At 42.2% G+C, this 20,418-nt stretch overlaps 1 protein-coding gene across 2 annotated transcripts in view; it reads left to right on the top strand.

Moving 5' to 3' along the window:
- jag2b (jagged canonical Notch ligand 2b) overlaps positions 1-20,418 on the top strand; it is a 101,446-nt gene that overhangs the window by 67,828 nt on the left and 13,200 nt on the right. For both annotated transcript variants that reach the window (XM_055872482.1, XM_055872481.1), the window contains 9 exons: positions 9,164-9,277; positions 9,511-9,624; positions 10,208-10,321; positions 10,478-10,594; positions 11,217-11,244; positions 11,841-11,926; positions 19,498-19,611; positions 19,818-19,933; positions 20,111-20,386. In XM_055872482.1, the coding sequence (XP_055728457.1) occupies positions 9,164-9,277; positions 9,511-9,624; positions 10,208-10,321; positions 10,478-10,594; positions 11,217-11,244; positions 11,841-11,926; positions 19,498-19,611; positions 19,818-19,933; positions 20,111-20,386 (1,079 nt within the window). The remainder of the gene's footprint in view (positions 1-9,163; positions 9,278-9,510; positions 9,625-10,207; positions 10,322-10,477; positions 10,595-11,216; positions 11,245-11,840; positions 11,927-19,497; positions 19,612-19,817; positions 19,934-20,110; positions 20,387-20,418) is intronic.

Raw genomic sequence — 20,418 nt, 5'->3', positions numbered from 1 at the left:
AATAAACAACAACACAATAGGGGGTGAAAAAGTCTATATACAGTGTGAGCATATGACGGGAGGAGGTAAGGCAATAAATAGGCCATATAGCGAAGTAATTACAATTTTGAAAATTTACACTTGTGTGATAGATGAACAGATAGTTATGTGCAAGTAGAAATATTGGTGAGCAGAAAAGTAAATAACTTTTATACTGTATAACAATACCTCGTTATACAGTATATAAAAGTGTTTGGTGCTTATAACTATATCCAGCACAGGGCTCCAGCTATGCACTTGGATTGCTAACTTACTAGCTAAGTGGTTAGATGTCAAGATCAAGCTTCTTGGCTAAAGCAGAGACATTCAATCCCCTCCCTGGATCAACATCCCTATTGGCTAAATTGTTTTGTGTGTCAAAAAGAAATAATTTATCCCCTTGTGTGCACTTCCGGTAATACCGTATTCCCCAGTATGGTACAGAAACGGTATGACGGTCTGAAAATCTAGATGCCACCCAAACTTAGACCAGGCTTCAGTCGCATTTACTGCCTCGAGTGTCTGTCTCCTGTCTTTGTCTGTATGTCTGCTCATGTGACCCGGGCTCCAGTGGCCAGGGTTGGGGTAAATTCCACAAATTAAATTCCAATTAGCTTTTCTTTCCCTGAGTAGTTCAATTGAGTAAATTCAATATTCTGCCATCAATTCAATTCCCTCTTGACCCATTCACTGAATGTCAATTCCTTTACTTCTTTCAACTCAAGCCAAACTCAACCCAACTACCTCAATGCATGGCAAGTTTGAAAGACTTGACCTTTACTCTTTTTGGGGTAATTTTCCTGGAAACCTTAAATGCACCCTGAATTACACTTTTCAGGAACTTTGGAAGTTTGTATAACATAAAATATATAAAATAATACCATGTTTTTCATATTAAAACATAATCATAAAGCTTTAAAACATAATCAATATTAAACCATCCTATGGCAAAGCTGCATAAAGATGTCAATTTTTTTATGCACATCTGTTATTAGGCAAAGCTATTGACTAAGTAAAAGCTGTTTTAATTTGAACAGCATGGGATAATGCTGTAAATGCAAAATACTTCCCCACTGGAGACCAGGTTTCAATTCCTGTCTGAACCTTTCATTCAATGACTCCCTCTTTATGCTCACCCAATCTGTTTATCTAAATTAAGCAAAAATACGAAAGGTAGAGTGGAATGCTACTCTATTATTAATATTATTTGTATTTTTTTTTTATTAAAGTATTATTAAAAGACATTGGTCACTAAACATTTGTGTGGAATTTACTTTTAGTCTGTGTAAATCTTAATACAGGGTATACATAAATCAAGGCAGTAACTTCACACATGTAGCTGCGGAGGGGGCGTTGTGTGCGTGTGTGAGATGGGAGCGAGCAGACGGAGGGGGAGAGAACGCCAAGGAAACTCGGCTACAGCCAAGACTAGCCAACTTGTAGTAGCCACAATGTTATTTATTACCACATATAACAGTGCATGTCTTAACTGGAGTAGCCTAGCTAAGCCAGCTATAGCTTGCTAGGCTAATTGAGGCCACATTCTGCGCTTCCCCCCCCAACCCCATTCCGATTAAAAACCTACCGGTTTGCTTGATGTGGCCTACTCCTTATTTTTCAAACTTTTTAATTCCATAATTGTACCCTGTCTTATATTGTTTTAGTGAACTCACTCCCCTTGCTACACGTTGAGCCTCTTTGCCGATTTTGATTGGCCAACATAAACAACAAGCTACACACCTGAAGGCTACTGGTTATCTACCTGTCTTATGGGGTCCACGTCATAAACTACATTTTAAAGGTTTGTTTTATCAAATTAATCATTTGAAATGTTATGGTATTTTTTTTTTTTTTTTTTTTTTTTTTTTTATAAATACTTCAGTGTTAAAATAGGCTTACAATTATAAAATGTATAGTATTATTAGTATTTGAATACTAACGTCTGTTTGGCTATTCAAATAACCGTGCACATCCCTAGTCAGTGGTTAAGCGTATTGCACCCGTTATTAAAATGTTTGTACTGATTTTTAATTTTCCATACCTTCCACATGAGGTGAATGGTGCACTTTCCCAATTCCTATAAATTCTCTCTCTGATTTGATTCCAATTGGAGTTAAACTGATCTCTATAAACTAGCACACTGTTTTATGCAAGCCTGCGTTGTATTAAGGCAGTGGTCTTCAACTTGTCCTTGCCTAGGTACCCCCTCCCAGGCAAACCGGTAACCCAGGGACACCCAACATACGTAATAAAACAGTTTACTTATCAGGTGAATGATAATGGAAAGGAGAAGTAATCAACATTTTAAAATGAATTGATTTGGTAGATTGTTTTTTTTGTTTTGTTTTTTTACCTCCCCACATAATTGGAAGAGGAAGTGTGTCAACTCTAACACAGCCTATTAGCTAGAAAAGTAACTCCGAACACTTTCGCTTAGAGCAGCTGTTTAGCTGGTTAAACAAATGTTAGCCATGTGTTGGCAACCATTTAGTTTAAGTCAAAGTTACTAGCAATAGATTGTAACACCAGATAATGTGATTTAACCCCCCCCAAAAAAATTGGTATCCATTATACTGGGAGTTACAGGTTAGGTACTGTTTGGTGTAGCATAGAGAATTTTCGACCAACCTTAACTTGGCGGTACGATCTTTGTCCTCCATTCGTGGAAACCGGAGTCTCAATTAGAGGTCGACCGATTATGATTTTTCAACGCTGATACCGATTTATTGGAGGACCAAAAAGGCCAATACCGATTAATCGGCCGATTTTATAATATAAAAAAAAATGTGTTTGTTATATACATATAGCTCTCAACTGTTTGAATAAAAATAGAGTTTAAGTTACCTGTGATGAATGTTGAAAACAAAAACTGTCATTTCTATACGCAGGAAATCCTATTTTAATAATGGGCATGGTAAGAATTGACGACCAAAGTGCGAGTCATAATTGCCATGACACCTTCTAGCAAAATCTGAAAAGCGGGTTCCTTCATTTATTCCATAGGATATTTTTAGATTCACTTCAAATAAGGTCTGTGTTTCGTGTAGGCTTACACCACCATGCCAATTTTATAACTTTGTAGGTATCCATAGGACAAGGTAACTCTGATCAATATTGGCTAAATATAAGCGAAGATAAAAAAAAATTAGTGGATTTATGAAAATATGTTGACAAACGTTACCTTATCCTAGTGAGATTTACACGGGTATCAAAACGTTGAGGCGGTTTAAGCCTGCACGAAACACAGACCTTATTTGAAGTAGATCAAGACATTCTCTATGGAAGACATGAACGGTAAAATAATAAAGAAACCCCTTTCAAGTTCAGCCGCAAGTTATTACAGGAATTATAACGCGTTGACTATTTCTCTCTAAACCATATACCTTTGACTAATCCGGAAACTATCAACTCGAAAACAAAACGTTTATTCCGTTCCGTATTTTATCTAACGGGTGGCATCCATGAGTCTAAATATTCCTGTTACATTGCAAAACCTTCAATGTTATGTATAATTACGTAAAATTCGGGCAAATTAGTTCGCAAAGAGCCAGGCGGCCCAAACTGTTGCATATACCCTGACTCTGTCATTTCTCTTGCGTTCATTGCACGCAATTTCACCTGGTTAATATTGCCTGCTAACCTGGATTTCTTTTAGCTAAATATGCAGGTTTAAAAATATATACTTGTGTATTGATTTTTATGGTTAAGTACACATTGGAGCAATGACAGTCATTGATTGTTTTTTATAAGATAAGTTTAATGCTAGCTAGCAATTTACCTTAGCGTACTACATTCGTGCACAGGCAGGCTCCTCGGAGTGCAATGTAATCAGTGTTAGAGCATTGGACTAGTTAACTGTAAGTTTGCAAGATTGGATCCCCCGAGCTGTCAAGGTTAAAAATCTGTCGTTCTGCCCCTGAACGAGGCAGAACGTTCCTAGGCCGTCATTGAAAATAAGAATGTGTTCTTAACTGACTTGCCTAGTTAAATAATGATTAAATAAAGGTGTAAAAAAAATAAAAAAATAAAAATCGGCAAATCGGCGCCCAAAAATACATATTTCCGATTGTTATGAACTTGAAATCGGCCCTGATTAATCGGTCGACCTCTAGTCTCAATGTCATTGTCCAGTTGCAGGGGGTCTGTTACGAATTCAGAGAAGTGTTATTAAAATGAATTGTTTTTTTGCTCCATGAAGTAGTCCAACAATGTGTGACCGCCACCATCTTGTGTAATTCAAGTCTTCTCTCAACATGTAGCTAGCCAGCAGCACTTGCCGCACTGGTAGCCTATTCGCTATGTCAGATACTTCAGTGAGTGTAATTTGCTCAATTAGGATCTAATTTTCTACTGTAGGTACAGTTCCTTCAAAATACCACTTGATTTTTTTTCATACCCCATAATGTCAAAGTGGAATTATGTTCTTTTGTTTATTTATGTTTACAAATAGTCTGTAGGTATTCGACCCTGTTATTGTGGCAAGCCTAAATACGTTCGGGAGTAAAAATGTGCTTAACAAGTCACATAATTTGCATTGACTGTTTTACAGGATTTTTTTAGATTAATACCTTATCTCTGAGCCGCATACACACAATTATCTGTAAGTCCCTTAGTCGAACAATCTATTTCAAACACTGATTCAAACACAAAGACCAGGGAGGTTTTCCAAAGCCTCGCAAAGAAGGGCACAGATTACATTTATTAAATATTTTTTTAAAGCAGACAATGATTATCCCTTTGAGCATGGTGAATTTATTAATTACACTTTGGATGGTGTATCAATGCACCCAGTCACTACAAAGATACAGGTGTCCTTCCTAACTCAGTTGCTGGAGAGGAAGGAAACCGTTCAGGGATTTCACCATGAGACCAATGGTGACTTTAAAACAGTTGCAGAATGTAATGGTTGCGATAGGAGAAACTGAGGATGGATCAACATTGTAGTTACTCCACAATACTAACATAATTGACAGTGAAAATAAGGAAGCTTGTACAGAATAAAAATATCCCAAAATGTGCATGCTGTTTGCAACAAGACACTAAAGTAATAATGCAAAATGTGGCAAAATAATTCACTTTTCATCCTGAATACAAAGTGTTACTGCGTACCACTCCATATTTTCAAGTATAGTGGTGGCTACATCATGTTATGGGTATGCTTGTAATCGTTAAGGACTGGAGCTAAGCACAGGCAAAGTCCTAGAGGAGAACCTGGTTGTTTCCACCAGACACTGGGAGATGAATTCACCTTACAGCAAGACAATAACCTAAAAACACAAGGCCAAATCTACCCTCGAGTGGCTTACCAGGAAGACGGTGAATGTTCCTGAGTGGATGAATTACAGTTTTGACTTAAATCGTCTTGAAAATCTATGGCAAGACCTGAAAATGGTTGTCTAGCAATGATCAACAACCAATTTGACAGATTGCTGTTTTTAATAGAATAATGGGCAAATGTTGCACAATCCAGGTGTGGAAAGCTCTTGGACCTACCCAGAAAGACTCACAGCTGTAATCGCTGCCAAAGGTGATTCTAACATGTATTGACTCAGGGGGTTGAATACGTATCTAATAAGATATATATTTTTTTTAACAAGTTTTTTTTATTTCACTTTGACAGAGTATTTTGTATAGATTGTTCACAAAAAACGACAATTAAATCCTTTTTTAATAGCACTTTGTAACACAATGTGGAAAAAGTCAAGGGGTGTGAATACTTTGACGGCACTATTTAAATCAAAAAGCGTTTATTCTGTTTTTAGCGATAGTCATAAACATTTATTCTAAATGCATTAACTCCATTAACTGGAATTTCAACAATTATAATATTCAAGTTTTTGATGTTTAAAAAAAACATTTTAAAAATATATATTTTAATTCCATTCCAAGCATGGTTTTCTTCAATTCTAATTCAGTCTAAATTTCAATTCCGATTTAAAAATTGAAGCAATTTCAAATTAAATTTGAATTGACTTCAACCCTTTTTCAGTGGCACCTACTGCCAAGAGTATATACATTTGAGACAGGAAGTCTTAACCAGGTGACAGCCTGAAAATTACGTTTTCTGGTTGACTACACTATCTAGCTTTTTCAAACAGAAATTTGCATCCTGTAGCACAAACTCCAAAAAGTTCTGGGACACTAAAGTCCATGGAGAATAAGCGCACCTCCTCCCAGCTGCCCACTGCACTGAGGCTAGGAAACACTGTCAACACCGATAAATCTGCAATAATTGAGAATTTCAATAAGCATTTTTCTACGGCTGGCCATGCTTTCCACGTGGCTACCCCTGCCCCAGTCAACAGCCCCCCCCCCCCCCCCCCCCCCCCCACAGCAACTTGCCCAAGCCTCCCCCATTTCTCCTTCACCCAAATCCAGATAGCTGATGTTCTGATTGAGCTGCCAAATCTGGAGCCTACAAATCAGTATAAATTTGGACCCTCTCTTTCTAAAATTATCCGCCAAAATTGCTGCAACCCCTATTACTAGCCTGTTCAACCACTTTCGTATCGTCTGAGATCCCCAAAGATTGGAAAGCTACCACAGTCATCCTCTTTTTCAAAGGGGGAGACACTAGACCCAAACTGTTAGACCTATCTATCCTACCCTGTCTTTCTAAGGTCTTCGAAAGCCAAGTTAACAAACAGATCACCAACCATTTAGAATCCCACCGTACCTTCTCCACTATGCAATCTGGTTTCCTAGCTTATCATGGGTGCACCTCAGCCACGCTCAGGGTCCTAAACGATATCATAACCGCCATCGATAAGAGACAGCACTGTGCAGCCGTATTCATCAACCTGGCCAAGGCTTTCGACTGTCAATCCCCACATTCTTATCGGCAGACTCAACAGCCTTGGATTCTCAAATGACTGCCTCGCCTGGTTCACCAACTACTTCTCAGAGTTCAGTGTGTCAAATCGGAGGGTCTGCTGTCCGGACCTCTGGCAGTTTCTATGGGGGTGCCACAGGGTTCAATCCTCGAGCCGACCATTCTCTGTATACATCAATGATGTCGCTCTAGCTGCTGGTGATTCTCTGATCCACTTCTACGCAGTCGACACCATTCTGTATACTTCTGGCCCTTCTTTGGACACTGTGTTAACTAACCTCCAGACAAGCTTCAATGCCATACAACTCTCCTTCCATGGCCTCCAACTGCTCTTAAATGCAAGTAAAACTAAATGCATGCTCTTCAACCGATCGCTGCCCGCCCAGCATCACTACTCTGGACGGTTCTGACTTAGAATATGTGGACAACTACAAATAACTAGGTGTCTGGATAGACTGTAAACTCTCCTTCCAGACTCACATTAAGCATCTCCAATCCAAAATTAAATCTAGAATCAGCTTCCTATTTCGGAACAAAGCATCCTTCACTCATGCTGCTAAACATAACCTCGTAAACCTGACTATCCTGCCGATCCTTGACTTCGGCGATGTCATTTACAAAATAGCCTCCAACACTCTTCTCAGCAAATTGGATGCAGTCTGTTTTGTCACCAAAGCTCCATATACTACCCATCACTGCAACCTGTATGCTTTCGTTGGCTGGCCCTTGCCACATATTTGTCGCCAATCCCACTAGCTCCGGGTCATCTAAGTCTTTGCTAGGTAAAGCCCCACCTTATCTCAGCTCACTGGTCACCATTGCAGCACCCACCCGTAGCATGCTCTCCAGCAGGTATATTTCACTGGTCACCCCCCAAATCCAATTCCTCCTTCGGCCCCCTTTCCTTCCAGTTCTCTGCTGCCTATGACTGGAACGAACTGCAAAAATCACTGAAGCTGGAGACCCATATCTCCCTCACTAGCTTTAAGCACCAGCTGTCAGAGCAGAACACTGCACCTGTACATAGCTCATATGTAAATAGCCCATCCAACTACCTCATCCCCATACTGTTATCTATTTTCTTTTCTCCTTTGCACCCCATTATCTCTACTTGTACACTCATCTTCTGCACGTCTATCACTCCAGTGTTTAATTGCTATATTGTAATTATTTCGCCACTATGGCCTATTTATTGCCTTAACTTCGTTATCCTACCTCATTTGCACACACACTATAGACTTTTTCTACTGTGTTTGTTTATTCCATGTGTGACTCTGTTTGTTGCACTGCTTTGCTTTATCTTGGCCAGGTCGCAGTTGTAAATGAGAACTTGTTCTCAACTAGCCTTCCTGGTTAAATATCTAACCACAAATTTGAAAAATTACAGCTATTCTTCTGGTCGGTAAAAAAGCTGTTAACGTCCTTATACATCTGGTATACAACCTGACCATGATGGCATAAAATTACAATGTCTTATATTAATGCAAGCAGTTTTTCCAGCTGGACACGGTCTCTCTGCATGTCTGACAGCCTGCCTAACTGGGTATCGCTTCCTGAGGATCTCATTCAGTGGTGGTGGCAACCACTCTAGTCTAGGGCTATGTCCTAATTATCTTTCCTTCTTACCAAGGTGTTTTTGTTCAATTCCCTTCACTGATTTGCAAGAGAACTAGTATAATAAATGTTAGAAAATCCCACTAGCCCATGCATCCACTAATCCAATGCTTTTAGGTTTGTGGGAAGTAGTGAATGAGTGCACACTTCAGGACAAAGCAATGTTATTGTTATTGTCTCCCTTGTAAAAGAGGTCTGCTGACCCAGTGGTTCCCAAACCGGGGTCTGAGGAACCCTAGGGGTTTGTGGCGGTACTGCAAGGGGTCCGCTGGCAGATTATTTTTTATGTAATTTTTTTTAAATATAAATATTGCAAGGATCTACATAACAGATTTGGCCAAGCGTTTTGTGAAATAAGTTGAGGGTGCAAACTTTGCAATGTAATATAGATGATCTACAATGTATACAATGTATGCTACAGGGCCTGGGAGGCTCACAGGGATCCACAGTACTCTCATCATTGATCCAGTTTTCAACTCAATACTTCTTGTATGCCCTAAAAATGTTATTTTCAGTGTAAATGCACTGCAATTTTAGCTTTAAAACTGCTAAATAGTCTCACCATGCTCTGAGGTCCCTGATGAATTTGCTATAAAGGGGTCCCAGGCCCAAATAGTTTGATAACCCCTGTTCTGACCTCAATGGGACTTCCTGGATAAATAAAGGCAAAAAAAATAGACTGCATATTTTCTATTTTAGACGTGAACGACTGTGTCAGTAGCCCGTGTCGGAACGGAGGCACCTGCATCGACGGGGTCAACTCCTTCCAGTGCTTCTGTCCTGATGGATGGGAGGGCCGGCTCTGCGACCTTAGTAAGTTGGCTCTCCTCTTTCTCCTCATACTTTTTGTATCCTTCTGCTCCAATTTTTTCTCTTCCTACCCTTTTCCCCCTGTCGTTTTTCTCCTACGCTATCTTCTCATCCTCCTCGTCTTTCTCCTCTTCGCCATACTACTCTTCCTCCCCTTTCTCAATCTTCCTTTACCTCCCATTCACTTCCTCCTCATACACAGCCATAAACATTTATTTTCCTTCCTTCCTCCTCAGATGTGAACGAGTGCAACCGTAACCCGTGTAAGAATGGTGGCTTCTGTGTGGATCTGGTCAACGACTTCTACTGCGAGTGTACCAACAACTGGAAGGGCAAGACCTGCCACTCCCGTAAGTGTGTGTGCAGGGCTCGACATTAACGCATTTCCGCTTGCCCAGGGAAAGTAAAAAAAATTCAGGCAAGCAGATTATAGATTTATGTTGTCCAAATGGACAAGAAAAAAAAATCTATATCAAACAATTAGGCTACTCTGAATGGAAGCGGATTCAAGTGTCATCCAGATTTTTTTTCTGAAGTATTTCCTAGCATCATATATAGGGTTGCAAAATTCTGGGAATCTTTCCAAAATCCACAGCTTTTCAAGAACTCCCGGTTGGAAGATTCAGGAGAGAGTATGTAGGAAATTTGGAATTTTGCCAAAATTACTGGAATTTTGCTACCCTAGTCACAACACAATTCTCAATCATCCTTTTGGCCCATGGTGTTAAACCTTTTTGAGCCTTACTTGAGCTTTCTGACGAGTAAAAAAATCTGTCCTACTTGTGGCAAAAAGTGGCAAAAAAAATGTCATGTCTGCGTGTGTGCTAATCAGATGTGTTGAATGAAATGAATTGTATAATTTATATTGGACAGACCGAGGTCTATTGGGTCTAAGCATCTTCGTTATGACATATAAAATGTGTCTGCACACAGGTGAGAGTCAGTGTGATGCCAACACCTGCAGTAACGGGGGCACCTGCTATGACCACGGGGATGCTTTCCGCTGTGCCTGTCCCCCTGGGAGGGGCGGCAGTACCTGTAACACAGGTGAGGGGGGGGTGCTTTTATGCATTATTTGAATAGCTCTCTGTTTGTATCCCTGTCTGTCTCGTCTCTATCTATTCAATGTATTCTGTCTGTATCATATCGTGTCTCACCACTTTATTATTATCATATATTTTTTTGTTGTCCCTTCCACTCCAGCCAAGAACAGCATGTGTGCGTCCAGCCCCTGCTCCAACGGAGGCACCTGTGTGGGAGGCGGCGACGCCTTCACCTGCATCTGCAAAGAGGGCTGGGAGGGGCCCACCTGCGCCCAAAGTAAGTCGCGGCTTAGATCCCACCGCTGCCACCAGTGTATCCCACCGCTGCCACCAGTGTATCCCACCGCTGCCACCAGTGTATCCCACCGCTGCCACCAGTGTATCCCACCGCTGCCACCAGTGTATCCCACCGCTGCCTCCAGTGTATCCCACCGCTGCCTCCAGTGTATCCCACCGCTGCCACCAGTGTCGCACGTAGAGGCTACGTCCCAATTATCTCTTTACTCCCAAAGTGTGGACGTCTTCACTTATTTGAAAGGAAATTACTGGTATAAGAAATATGGTGGAAACACCCTCTATCCCATGCATCCACCAATCCAATGCTTTTAGATTTGTTTGAAGTAGTGAACGAGTGTACACTTCAAGATAAACAAAACCCAGAGTTTTTCTCAGCGCCTCAATCTTACTTCTGCACATGTCCATGTAGATATATCTATTTCAAGGGCCCCCTCCTGACTCGAATGCACTTATGCAACTTAAAGATTTTGCCATTTTAGAGTCATATATATATATATGTATGTATGTGTGTGTGTGTGTGTGTGTGTGTGTGTGTATATATATATTTTTTTTAAGCATGATTTTCACTTTCTTATGGCTTTATCTTGTATTTTTCTCCACAGACACCAACGACTGTAACCCTCACCCCTGGTACGTGCATTTCCTCCTCTCCTCCCCCCTTGTAAAGACTGGTGTGGTGTCATGCCTTTTCTCTGTTTTGACCCTCCCCTTTGCTGTACAACAACCACCATGAATTGTCTCAACACCCCCAGCCCCCCAGCTCGTAAAATACAGGAAAGATGTTCCTTAATCCGAAACCCAGTGTTGGTTTTAAATGAACGGGTGGGGACAATGGAGGCTCTGGGGGCCTTAAATGAGTCCCCCCACCTCCCCCATAGAGGGACAACGGGGGAGCAACCTCGCCTCCACCTCCCCTTCTCTTCTCCTGCCCTCCCCTCCATTCTTCACTGCTGACCTAGGGAGCACAAGAGGGGGACGGAGGAGTGAAGGGGTTGGATTGAGGGTTGGGGGGGTAGATATTAGCATTTGAAAGGTGTGTATTGATGAGCAGAATTTAGCCTTTGTGACTTGGAACCCAACACACACACTCACACTCTCTTCTCTTTGCTGTTATGTGTGAAATGAGTCAAGATGGGTGTGCCCTGTTTTGGCCTATCTAACATCATGCTCACTGTTCTCTCACTTTCTCTTCCCTCTTTCTTTTCCCCCTCCCTCATTCTTTACAGCTACAACGGTGGTATCTGTGTGGACGGTGTCAACTGGTTTCGATGCGAGTGTGCCCCCGGGTTCGCCGGACCGGACTGTCGTATCAGTAAGTCACAATACGGTTATCCAAATCATCTTGGAGCGAACACGCTGCTTATGCTCATTGAAATGTCCAGTGTAGCAGGCCTTTGACTCTCACACACACCATGCATCAACTACCCGAGCTGTCGGACACCACAAACGTAACCATGACAACGACAGAAAGAACAGGGGCCATAGGAAAGGTGGGCGACACGTCCCTTTGACCTATAGGGGAGTAGAGGTCATCCTTCCTCTTTCCCTCCCTCAGCGCGCGCACACACACACGCACACATACATACTCTCTCACACACGCAAACTATCTTTCACTGTCTTTCAGGCACACACACACACGCACATAAACTGAGTAGATTAATTATTCAATGACCCTGAAATTCCTATCTCCTCTCTCGCCTTTGTCAGATGGCTAGCGGATGTCTTTCATTCAGTCTTTCTCACACTGGCTAGCGGTTGTCTTTCATTCAGTCTCTCACACTGGCTAGCGGTTGTCTTTCATTCAGTCTTTCTCACACTGGCTAGCGGTTGTCTTTCATTCAGTCTTTCTCACACTGGCTAGCGGTTGTCTTTCATTCAGTCTTTCTCACACTGGCTAGGCGAAAGATCAGATGCTCTTCTAACATTGTGGCATATTGGACATCCAAATAACCAAGAAACTGTTAGAATTTAGTCAGCGTTAAAGAGTGACTGCCCCTAAAGCATCTTCTCGTTTTGAAAACTGCCAATGTGGCATGAATATGAGTCAAACATTTATTATAGTGTCAAAATTAACTACAAAGTTTAAATAGGAACATTTTGGTCAAAGTCAGATTTACGAGATGATAGGAAAACATCTTATATCATGGAATGAAGGGTACTGTAACAGTTTTCCTTTGGTTGGTTTTATTTGAATCCTTCCCACAGCTGATAGGTCCCAAATGATCATCAATTCGATCTAATAGTAATGCCCATGGTTAATTTTGTTTGACATTCGATATCCCTATGGTGCTGGTTGGGGACCATCAGTTAATTACCCCACGTACATGGGACAATATTTTAAAGTCAATAGCTCCAAATTTCAATGACTGAAGCATTTAATGAGTAACAACATGTAAATATTGTCCCGTTTACATTGTGTAATTTATTGACTCTCCCTAACTAGCCTCAGATGGGCTTTCCAATATCAAACCAATTTTGCCATTGTTGATCTGCAGCCAGCTGAAGATAATTGGCGAAAGAAGTTGGCTAGCACTAGCTAGCCAATGCGACTTTAAGACTCAAGCCTTGGTTAAACTGTCAAGTTATCTAGAATAGTGAATGACTGTGTACTGTTTTGGCAGAGTGAATGTAGAAACGCATGCTACATCCAAACACACACAAGAGATCTCCACTTTAAAACCCCCCCAACACAACTTTCATTTGGCTTCAGTCATGGCCTTTGAATTTCTTAATGACCAAGCCAGAAAAATGACACTTATTGCTCGTCCAAATATTTATATATTCTTAATTCCTTTACTTTAAATGTGTGTATTGTTGTGAAATTATTAGGTATTACTGCAATGTTGGAGCTAGAAACACAAGCATTTCGCTACACCCGCAATAACATCTGCTAAACACATGTACAGTTGAAGTCAGATGTTTACATACACATTAGCCAAATACATTTAAACTCAGTTTTTCACAATTCCTGACATTAAATCCAAGTTAAAATTCCCTGTTTTAGGTCAGTTAGGATCACCACTTTATTTTAAGAATGTGAAATGTCATAATAGTAGTATTTTTGTTTCTTTCATCACATTCTCATTGGGTCAGAAGTTTATATACGCTCAATTAGTATTTGTTAGCATTGCCTTTTAAATTGTTTAACTTGCGTCAAATGTTTTGGGTAGCCTTCCACAATCTTCCCACAATAAGTTGGGTGAATTTTGGCCATTCCTCCTGACAGAGCTGGTGTAACTGAGTCAGGTTTGTAGGCCTCCTTGCTCGCACACACTTTTTCAGTTCTGACCAAACATTTTCTATAGGATTGAGGTCAAGGCTTTGTGATGGCCAGTCCAATACCTTGACTTTGTTGTCCTTAAGCCATTTTGCCACAACTTTGGAAGTATGCTTGGGGTATTTTTCCATTTGGAAGACCCATTTGTGACCAAGCTTTAAATTTGACTGATGGCTCGAGATGTTGCTTCAATACATCCACATAATTTTCCTCGCTAATGATGCCATCTATTTTGTGAAGTGCACCAGTCCCTCCTGCCGCAAAGCACCCCCACAACACGATGCAGCCACCCCCGTGCTTCACGGTTGGGATGGTGTTCTTCGGCTTGCAAGCCTCCCCCTTTTTCCTCCAAACATAACGATGGTCATTATGGCCAAACAGTTCTATTTTTGTTTCATCAGAACAGAGGACATTTCTCCAAAAAGTACCATCTTTGTCCCCATGAGCAGTTGCAATCCGTAGTCTGGCTTTTTTATGGCGGTTTTGGAGCAGTTGCTTCTTCCTTGCTGAGCGGCCTTTCAGGTTATGTTGATATAGAACTCGTTTTACTGTGGATTTAGATACCTTTGTACCTGTTTCCTCCAGCATTTTCACAAGGTCCTTTGCTGTTGTTCTGGGATTGATTTGCACTTTTCGCACCAAAGTACGTTCATCTCTAGGAGACAGAACGTGTCTCCTTCCTGAGCGGTATGGCTGCTTGCTACCATGGTGTTTATACTTGCATACTATTGTTTGTACAGATGAACGTGGTACCTTCAAGTATTTGGAAATTGCTCCCAAGGATGAACCAGACTTGTGGAGGTCTAAAATTTTGGAGGTCTTGGCTGATTTCTTTTGATTTTCACATTATACTTCTCACAGTTATAAGGTATGCCTTGAACTACATCCACAGGTACACCTCCAATTGACTCAAATGTCAATTAGCCAATCATAAGCTTCTAAAGCCATGACATCATTTTGGGGAATTTTCCAAGCGGTTTAAAGGCAGTCAATTTACTGTATGTAAACTTCTGACCCACTGGAATTGTGATACAGTGAAATAATCTGTCTGTAAACAATTGTTGGAAAAATGACTTGTCATGCACAAAGTAGATGTCTTGACCAACTTGCCAAAACTATAGGTTGTTAACCTCTACCGAGCACCTACCCCGGGTCCGGGAGCACCCCCCACCCCCCCCACACTGATTAGCATCGCTAGCATAGCGTCACAATTAAATAGTAGCATCTAAATATCATTAAATCACAAGTCCAAGACACCTAATGAAAGATACAGATCCTGTGAATGAAGCCACCATTTCAGATTTTTAAAATGTTTTACAGGGAAGACACAATATGTAAATCTATTAGCTAAACACGTTAGCAAAAATCACCATTTTTCTTGTCCACCATTTTCTGTCAACACCAGTAGCTATCACCAATTCGGCTAAACTAAGATATTGATAGCCACTAACCAAAAAAAAACCTCCTCAGATGACAGTCTGATAACATACTTATGGTATAGGATAGGTTTTGTTAGAAAAATGTGCATATTTCAGGTAGATGTCATAGGTTACAATTGCACCCACCGTCACAAATGGACTAGAATAACTACATAGAGCAACGTGTTTACCTACTTACTAATCATCAAACATTTCGTAAAAATACACAGCATACACTAATCGAAAGACACAGATCCTGTGAATACAGACAATATTTCAGATTTTCTAAGTGTCTTACAGCGAAAACACAATAAATCGTTATATTAGCATACCACATATGCAAACGTTACCAGAGCATTGATTCTAGCCAAAGAGAGCGATAACGTAAACATCGCCAAAATATATAAATTTTTTCACTAACCTTCTCAGAATTCTTCAGATGACACTCCTGTAACATCACATTACAACATACATATACAGTTTGATCGAAAATGTGCATATTTAGCGGCACAAATCGTGCTTACACAATGGAAATACTGTCCAACTTCTCAAGCAATCTGCCCGGCAGCATCATGATAATACAACTATTTTTATCAAACTATTCATAAACTTGACTAAAAAAATACAGGTTGGCCATGAAATGAAAGATGCATTAGTTATTAATGCAACCGCTAAGTTAGATTTTTAAAATTAACGTTACTAGACATACAGTGTGCGTTACAGACAGACTAGTGCCGCAATAACGGCGTCACTATTTACCGTTATTGAGTTTACATTTTTCCACATAAAAATGGAATAACATCATAAATAGCTCTTACTTTTCGACGAGCTTCCATCGGAATCTTGGCCAAGTGGTACTTTTGTCCAAAAGAATCGTTGCTTGGTTGTAAAACGTTGCATTCAACTTCTGATATAGCAGCTAACTATAGCTAACAATTGCTAACATTAGCTAACGTGTCCAAATCCTCATTACGCAATACTGAGGAAATTCCGAAAAATAGCAATATACTCGCATAATCTGATAACTCGGTTTCAAATAGCTTCGTTATGATGTTTCTAACACCTATATCAAATTAAATTACAGACTGATATATCTAAAGTTCATTACTAAGCGTTCGAAAATGGCATCCCGGGGTCTCTCTCTGCGTAAAGTTCAACGTCGAAAAGATGGCGTACCTCACTCCTTGGTGTTTTATAACCTCTGAGAGCTACGCAGGAAGCCCATTCCACTTCTCATTGGTTACTGACATCCAGGGGAAGGCGGGTGCAGTTCGTGTCGTTCCATAGGATATACACACCCCTTTAAACTGAACTGAGATCAGAGCTTCGCTCTCAGACCTTCGCAAAACCTGTCATGGATTTCGCTGTAGAAAGAGTTCTGTTCCACTCAGAGACATAATTCAAACGGCTATAGAAACTAGATAGTGTTTTCTATCCAATAATAACAATAATATGCATATTGTACGATCAAGAATTGAGTAGGAAGCCGTTTCATCTGTAGAGACAATTATGCTAATTTGAAACAGCACCCCCTATAGTCGCAAGAAGTTAACAAGAAATTTGTGGAGTGGTTGAAAAACTAGTTTTAATGACTCCAACCTAAGTGTATGTAAACTTACGACTTCAACTGTATGTGACAAATAAAATGATTTGATTTATTTCAGCCCCCTTTTAATCGTCCTTTAAAAGTGCCTTGTCTCAATGATACGTACCCACCTAAAATCTGCCGTCAAAACAATGTTAATTTTTGTTGGCACTAATCTCTTATGGACAGACCTATGTAAACAGAACTAACCTCAGCAAATAAAGAAACTTCCCTTTTTCAGAACCATGTCTTTCAAATGTAAATCATAAAAACCAAAACTTCACAGATCTTCATTGTAAAGAGTTTAAACACTGTTTGCCATGCTTGTTCAATGAACCATAAACAATTAGTGAACATGCACCTGTGGAACGGTCGTTAAGACACTAAAGGCTTACAGACGGTAGGCAATTAAGGCCACAGTTATGAAAACTTAGGACATTAAGAGAGGCCTTTCTACTGACTCTGAAAACACCAAAAGAAAGATGCCCAGGGTCCCTGCTCATCTGCGTGAATGTGCCTTGGGCATGCTGCAAGGACGCATGAGGACTGCAGATGTGGCCAGGGCAATAAATTGCAATGTCCGTACTATGAGATGCATAAGACAGCACTACAGGGAGACAGGACGGACAGCTGATCGTCCTCGCAGTGGCAGACCACGTGTAACACCTGCACAGGATCAGTACATCCGAACATCACACCTGCGGGACAGGTACAGGACGGCAACAGCTGCCCGAATTAACACCAGGAACGCACAATCCCTCCATCAGTGCTCAAACTGTCCGTAATAGGCTGAGAGAAGCTTGACTGAGGGCTTGTAGGCCTGTTGTAAGGCAGGTCCTCACCAGACATCACCGGCAACAACGTCGCCTATGGGCACAAACCCACCGTCGCTGGACCAGACAGGACTGGCAAAAAGTGCCCTTCACTGACGAGTCGCGGTTTTGTCTCACCAGGGGGGATGGTCGGATTTGCGTTAATCGTCGAAGGAATGAGCGTTACACCGAGGCCTGTACTCTGGAGGGGGATCGATTTGGAGGTGGAGAGTCCGTCATGGTCTGGGGCGGTGTGTCACAGCATCATCGGACTGAGCTTGTTGTCATTGCAGGCAATCTCAATGCTGTGCGTTACATGGAAGACATCCTCCTCCTTCATGTGGTACCCTTCCTGCAGGCTCACCCTGACATGACCCTCTAGCATGACAATCCCATACTGCTTGTTCTATGTGTGATTTCCTGCAAGACAGGAATGTCAGTGTTCTGCCATGGCCAGCGACGAGCCCTGATCTCAATCCCATTGAGCACGTCTGGGACCTGTTGGATCGGAGGTTGAGGGCGAGGGCCATTACCTGCAGAAATGTCCGGGAACTTGCAGGTGCCTTGGTGGAAGAGTGGGGTAACATCTCACCCCAATAACTGTCATATCTGGTGCAGTCCATGAGGAGGAGTTGCACTGCAGTACTTAAATGCAGCTGGTGGCCACACCAGATACTTACTGACTTTTGATTTTGACCCCCCCCCCCCCCTTGTTCAGGGACACATTATTCCATTTGTTAGGTACCTGTCTGTGGAACTTGTTCAGTTTGTCTGAATCTTATTTTTTTACAAATATTTCCACATGTTAAGTTTGAAAACAAACGCAGTTGACAGTGAGAGAACTCTTTTTTTGAGTTTACTACCATAGAATCTGTTGAATTGAATGCGAAAACTAGCAGCAGTAGTTCCAGTGTTTGTTTTTCGTCACAGGTTATTTGGACAAATTATGATTTTGTAGGTGTTAGTCTGATTCAAATTTCAGGAGGGTAAATTCGGCTCATAACTTGCAAAGAGTGTGGAGCTAATCGTTCCTGTTCTGGTCCTTGTTCTAGCATCTCTTAATCCCTTCTCTTAACACGAGGGTTAACCGAGTACTTCAAACCGACACGAAACGTTTGTACCTTAGTTGCACAAACTTTCTATCAATCTCACATAGTGTGTCCAGAGTCGAGTGGTTAACACTTCCGGCAAGCACATATATACATGCCTCCCCACCGGATACCATGGTTCAATCGGTCTCCATCCTTCCTCTCCCCATCCGTTTCATGCCTGTCTAAGAAAGCATAAAAACACTCCTGTAAAACCTCCCTAGTGGCACAGCAGTCTAAGGCAGTGCTTGAGGCGTCACTACAGACCCGGGTTTGATCCCAGGCTGTCACACCCGGCCGTGACCGGGAGTCCCATAGGGCGGCGCACAATTGGCACAGCTTCGTGAGGGTTTGGCCGGGGAGGCTTTACTTGGCTCATCGTGTTCAAGTTACTCCTTGTGGCAGGCCGGGTGCCTGCAGGCTGACTTCGGTCAGCAGTAGAACGTTGTTTCCTCCGACACATTGGTGCAGCTGGCTTCCGGGTTTAGCGGGCGAGTGTTAAGAAGCCCTGTTTTGCTGGTCATTTTTCGTGGTCAAATGACTATCTTCGCCTCTCCCGAGCCCGTTGGGGAGTTGCAGCGATGATACAAGATCGGATTTGGATCACAATTGCATATCACGGAATTGGGGAGGAAAAGGGGGGTTAAAAAACAAATCTATTATAATAATAATAATAATCTCCCTTCCTCATCTTCTCGTTCAGATATAGATGAGTGCCAGTCGTCTCCCTGTGCGTATGGCGCCACCTGCGTGGATGAGATCAACGGCTTCCGCTGCGTCTGCCCACTGGGGCGAACGGGCCCACAGTGCCAAGAGTGTGAGTCTCACTCCCCCCTCGTGACACACACACACGCGCGCACGAGGATGAGTGTCACTTTATTAGAGAATCAAGGCCTTCATGTCTTGTTATGGCAACATGCTCTTACTGTCTTCCTACAAACAATTGACCTTAGCCTCTGAGTTTTCAGTTGATTGACAGCAGTGTTACTGTGCGTGTGTGTGTGTGTGTGTGCGCGTTTGTAGTTATAGGTGTCGGGAAGAGCTGCCACTATGCCGGCCTGCAGTTCCTTCATGGCAGTCGCTGGGAAGAGGAGTGCAACAACTGCCACTGTGTCGATGGCAAAGTGGCGTGTACCAAGGTGAGTGTACTCTCGCACCTAATTCACACATGCACATCGCGCCCGCACACACACTCACTCCTAATAAATTAAACAAATTGGGAGTTCAATACCTGGAGCGTAAAACACTGAAACCGGGCCTCGTATTGGTCCACAGGCTTGTAGTTGACCCCTCCCTCTGACCTTTGACCCCCACAGGTCCTCTGCGGGCGGCGGCCGTGCCTTCTCCCAGGGTCGCCAAAGTCAACGGGTGAGGAATGTCCCCAGTCGGGCCCAGGTGGGCGCGAGTGCCAGGAGCACAGCTACCTCGCCTGCTTCTCGCCCCCCTGCCACCATTGGGGGGTGTGCTCGTCCTCCTCGGGCAGTGGTGAGCCCGCACACCACGACCACACCAAGTGCCAGCCCAACAGTGGGCACCTGGACAACAACTGTGCCCGCATCACACTCATCTTCAACCGGGCCAAAGTGCCAGTGGTGAGTGTCTTAACATCAAACATCGGTGTGTA

This window comes from Salvelinus fontinalis, chromosome 20 (genome assembly GCF_029448725.1).
Source record: "Salvelinus fontinalis isolate EN_2023a chromosome 20, ASM2944872v1, whole genome shotgun sequence".
NCBI lineage: Eukaryota > Metazoa > Chordata > Actinopteri > Salmoniformes > Salmonidae > Salvelinus > Salvelinus fontinalis.
Note: the sequence above shows the minus strand (reverse complement) of the source record. Positions and strands in the feature narration are given on the sequence as shown.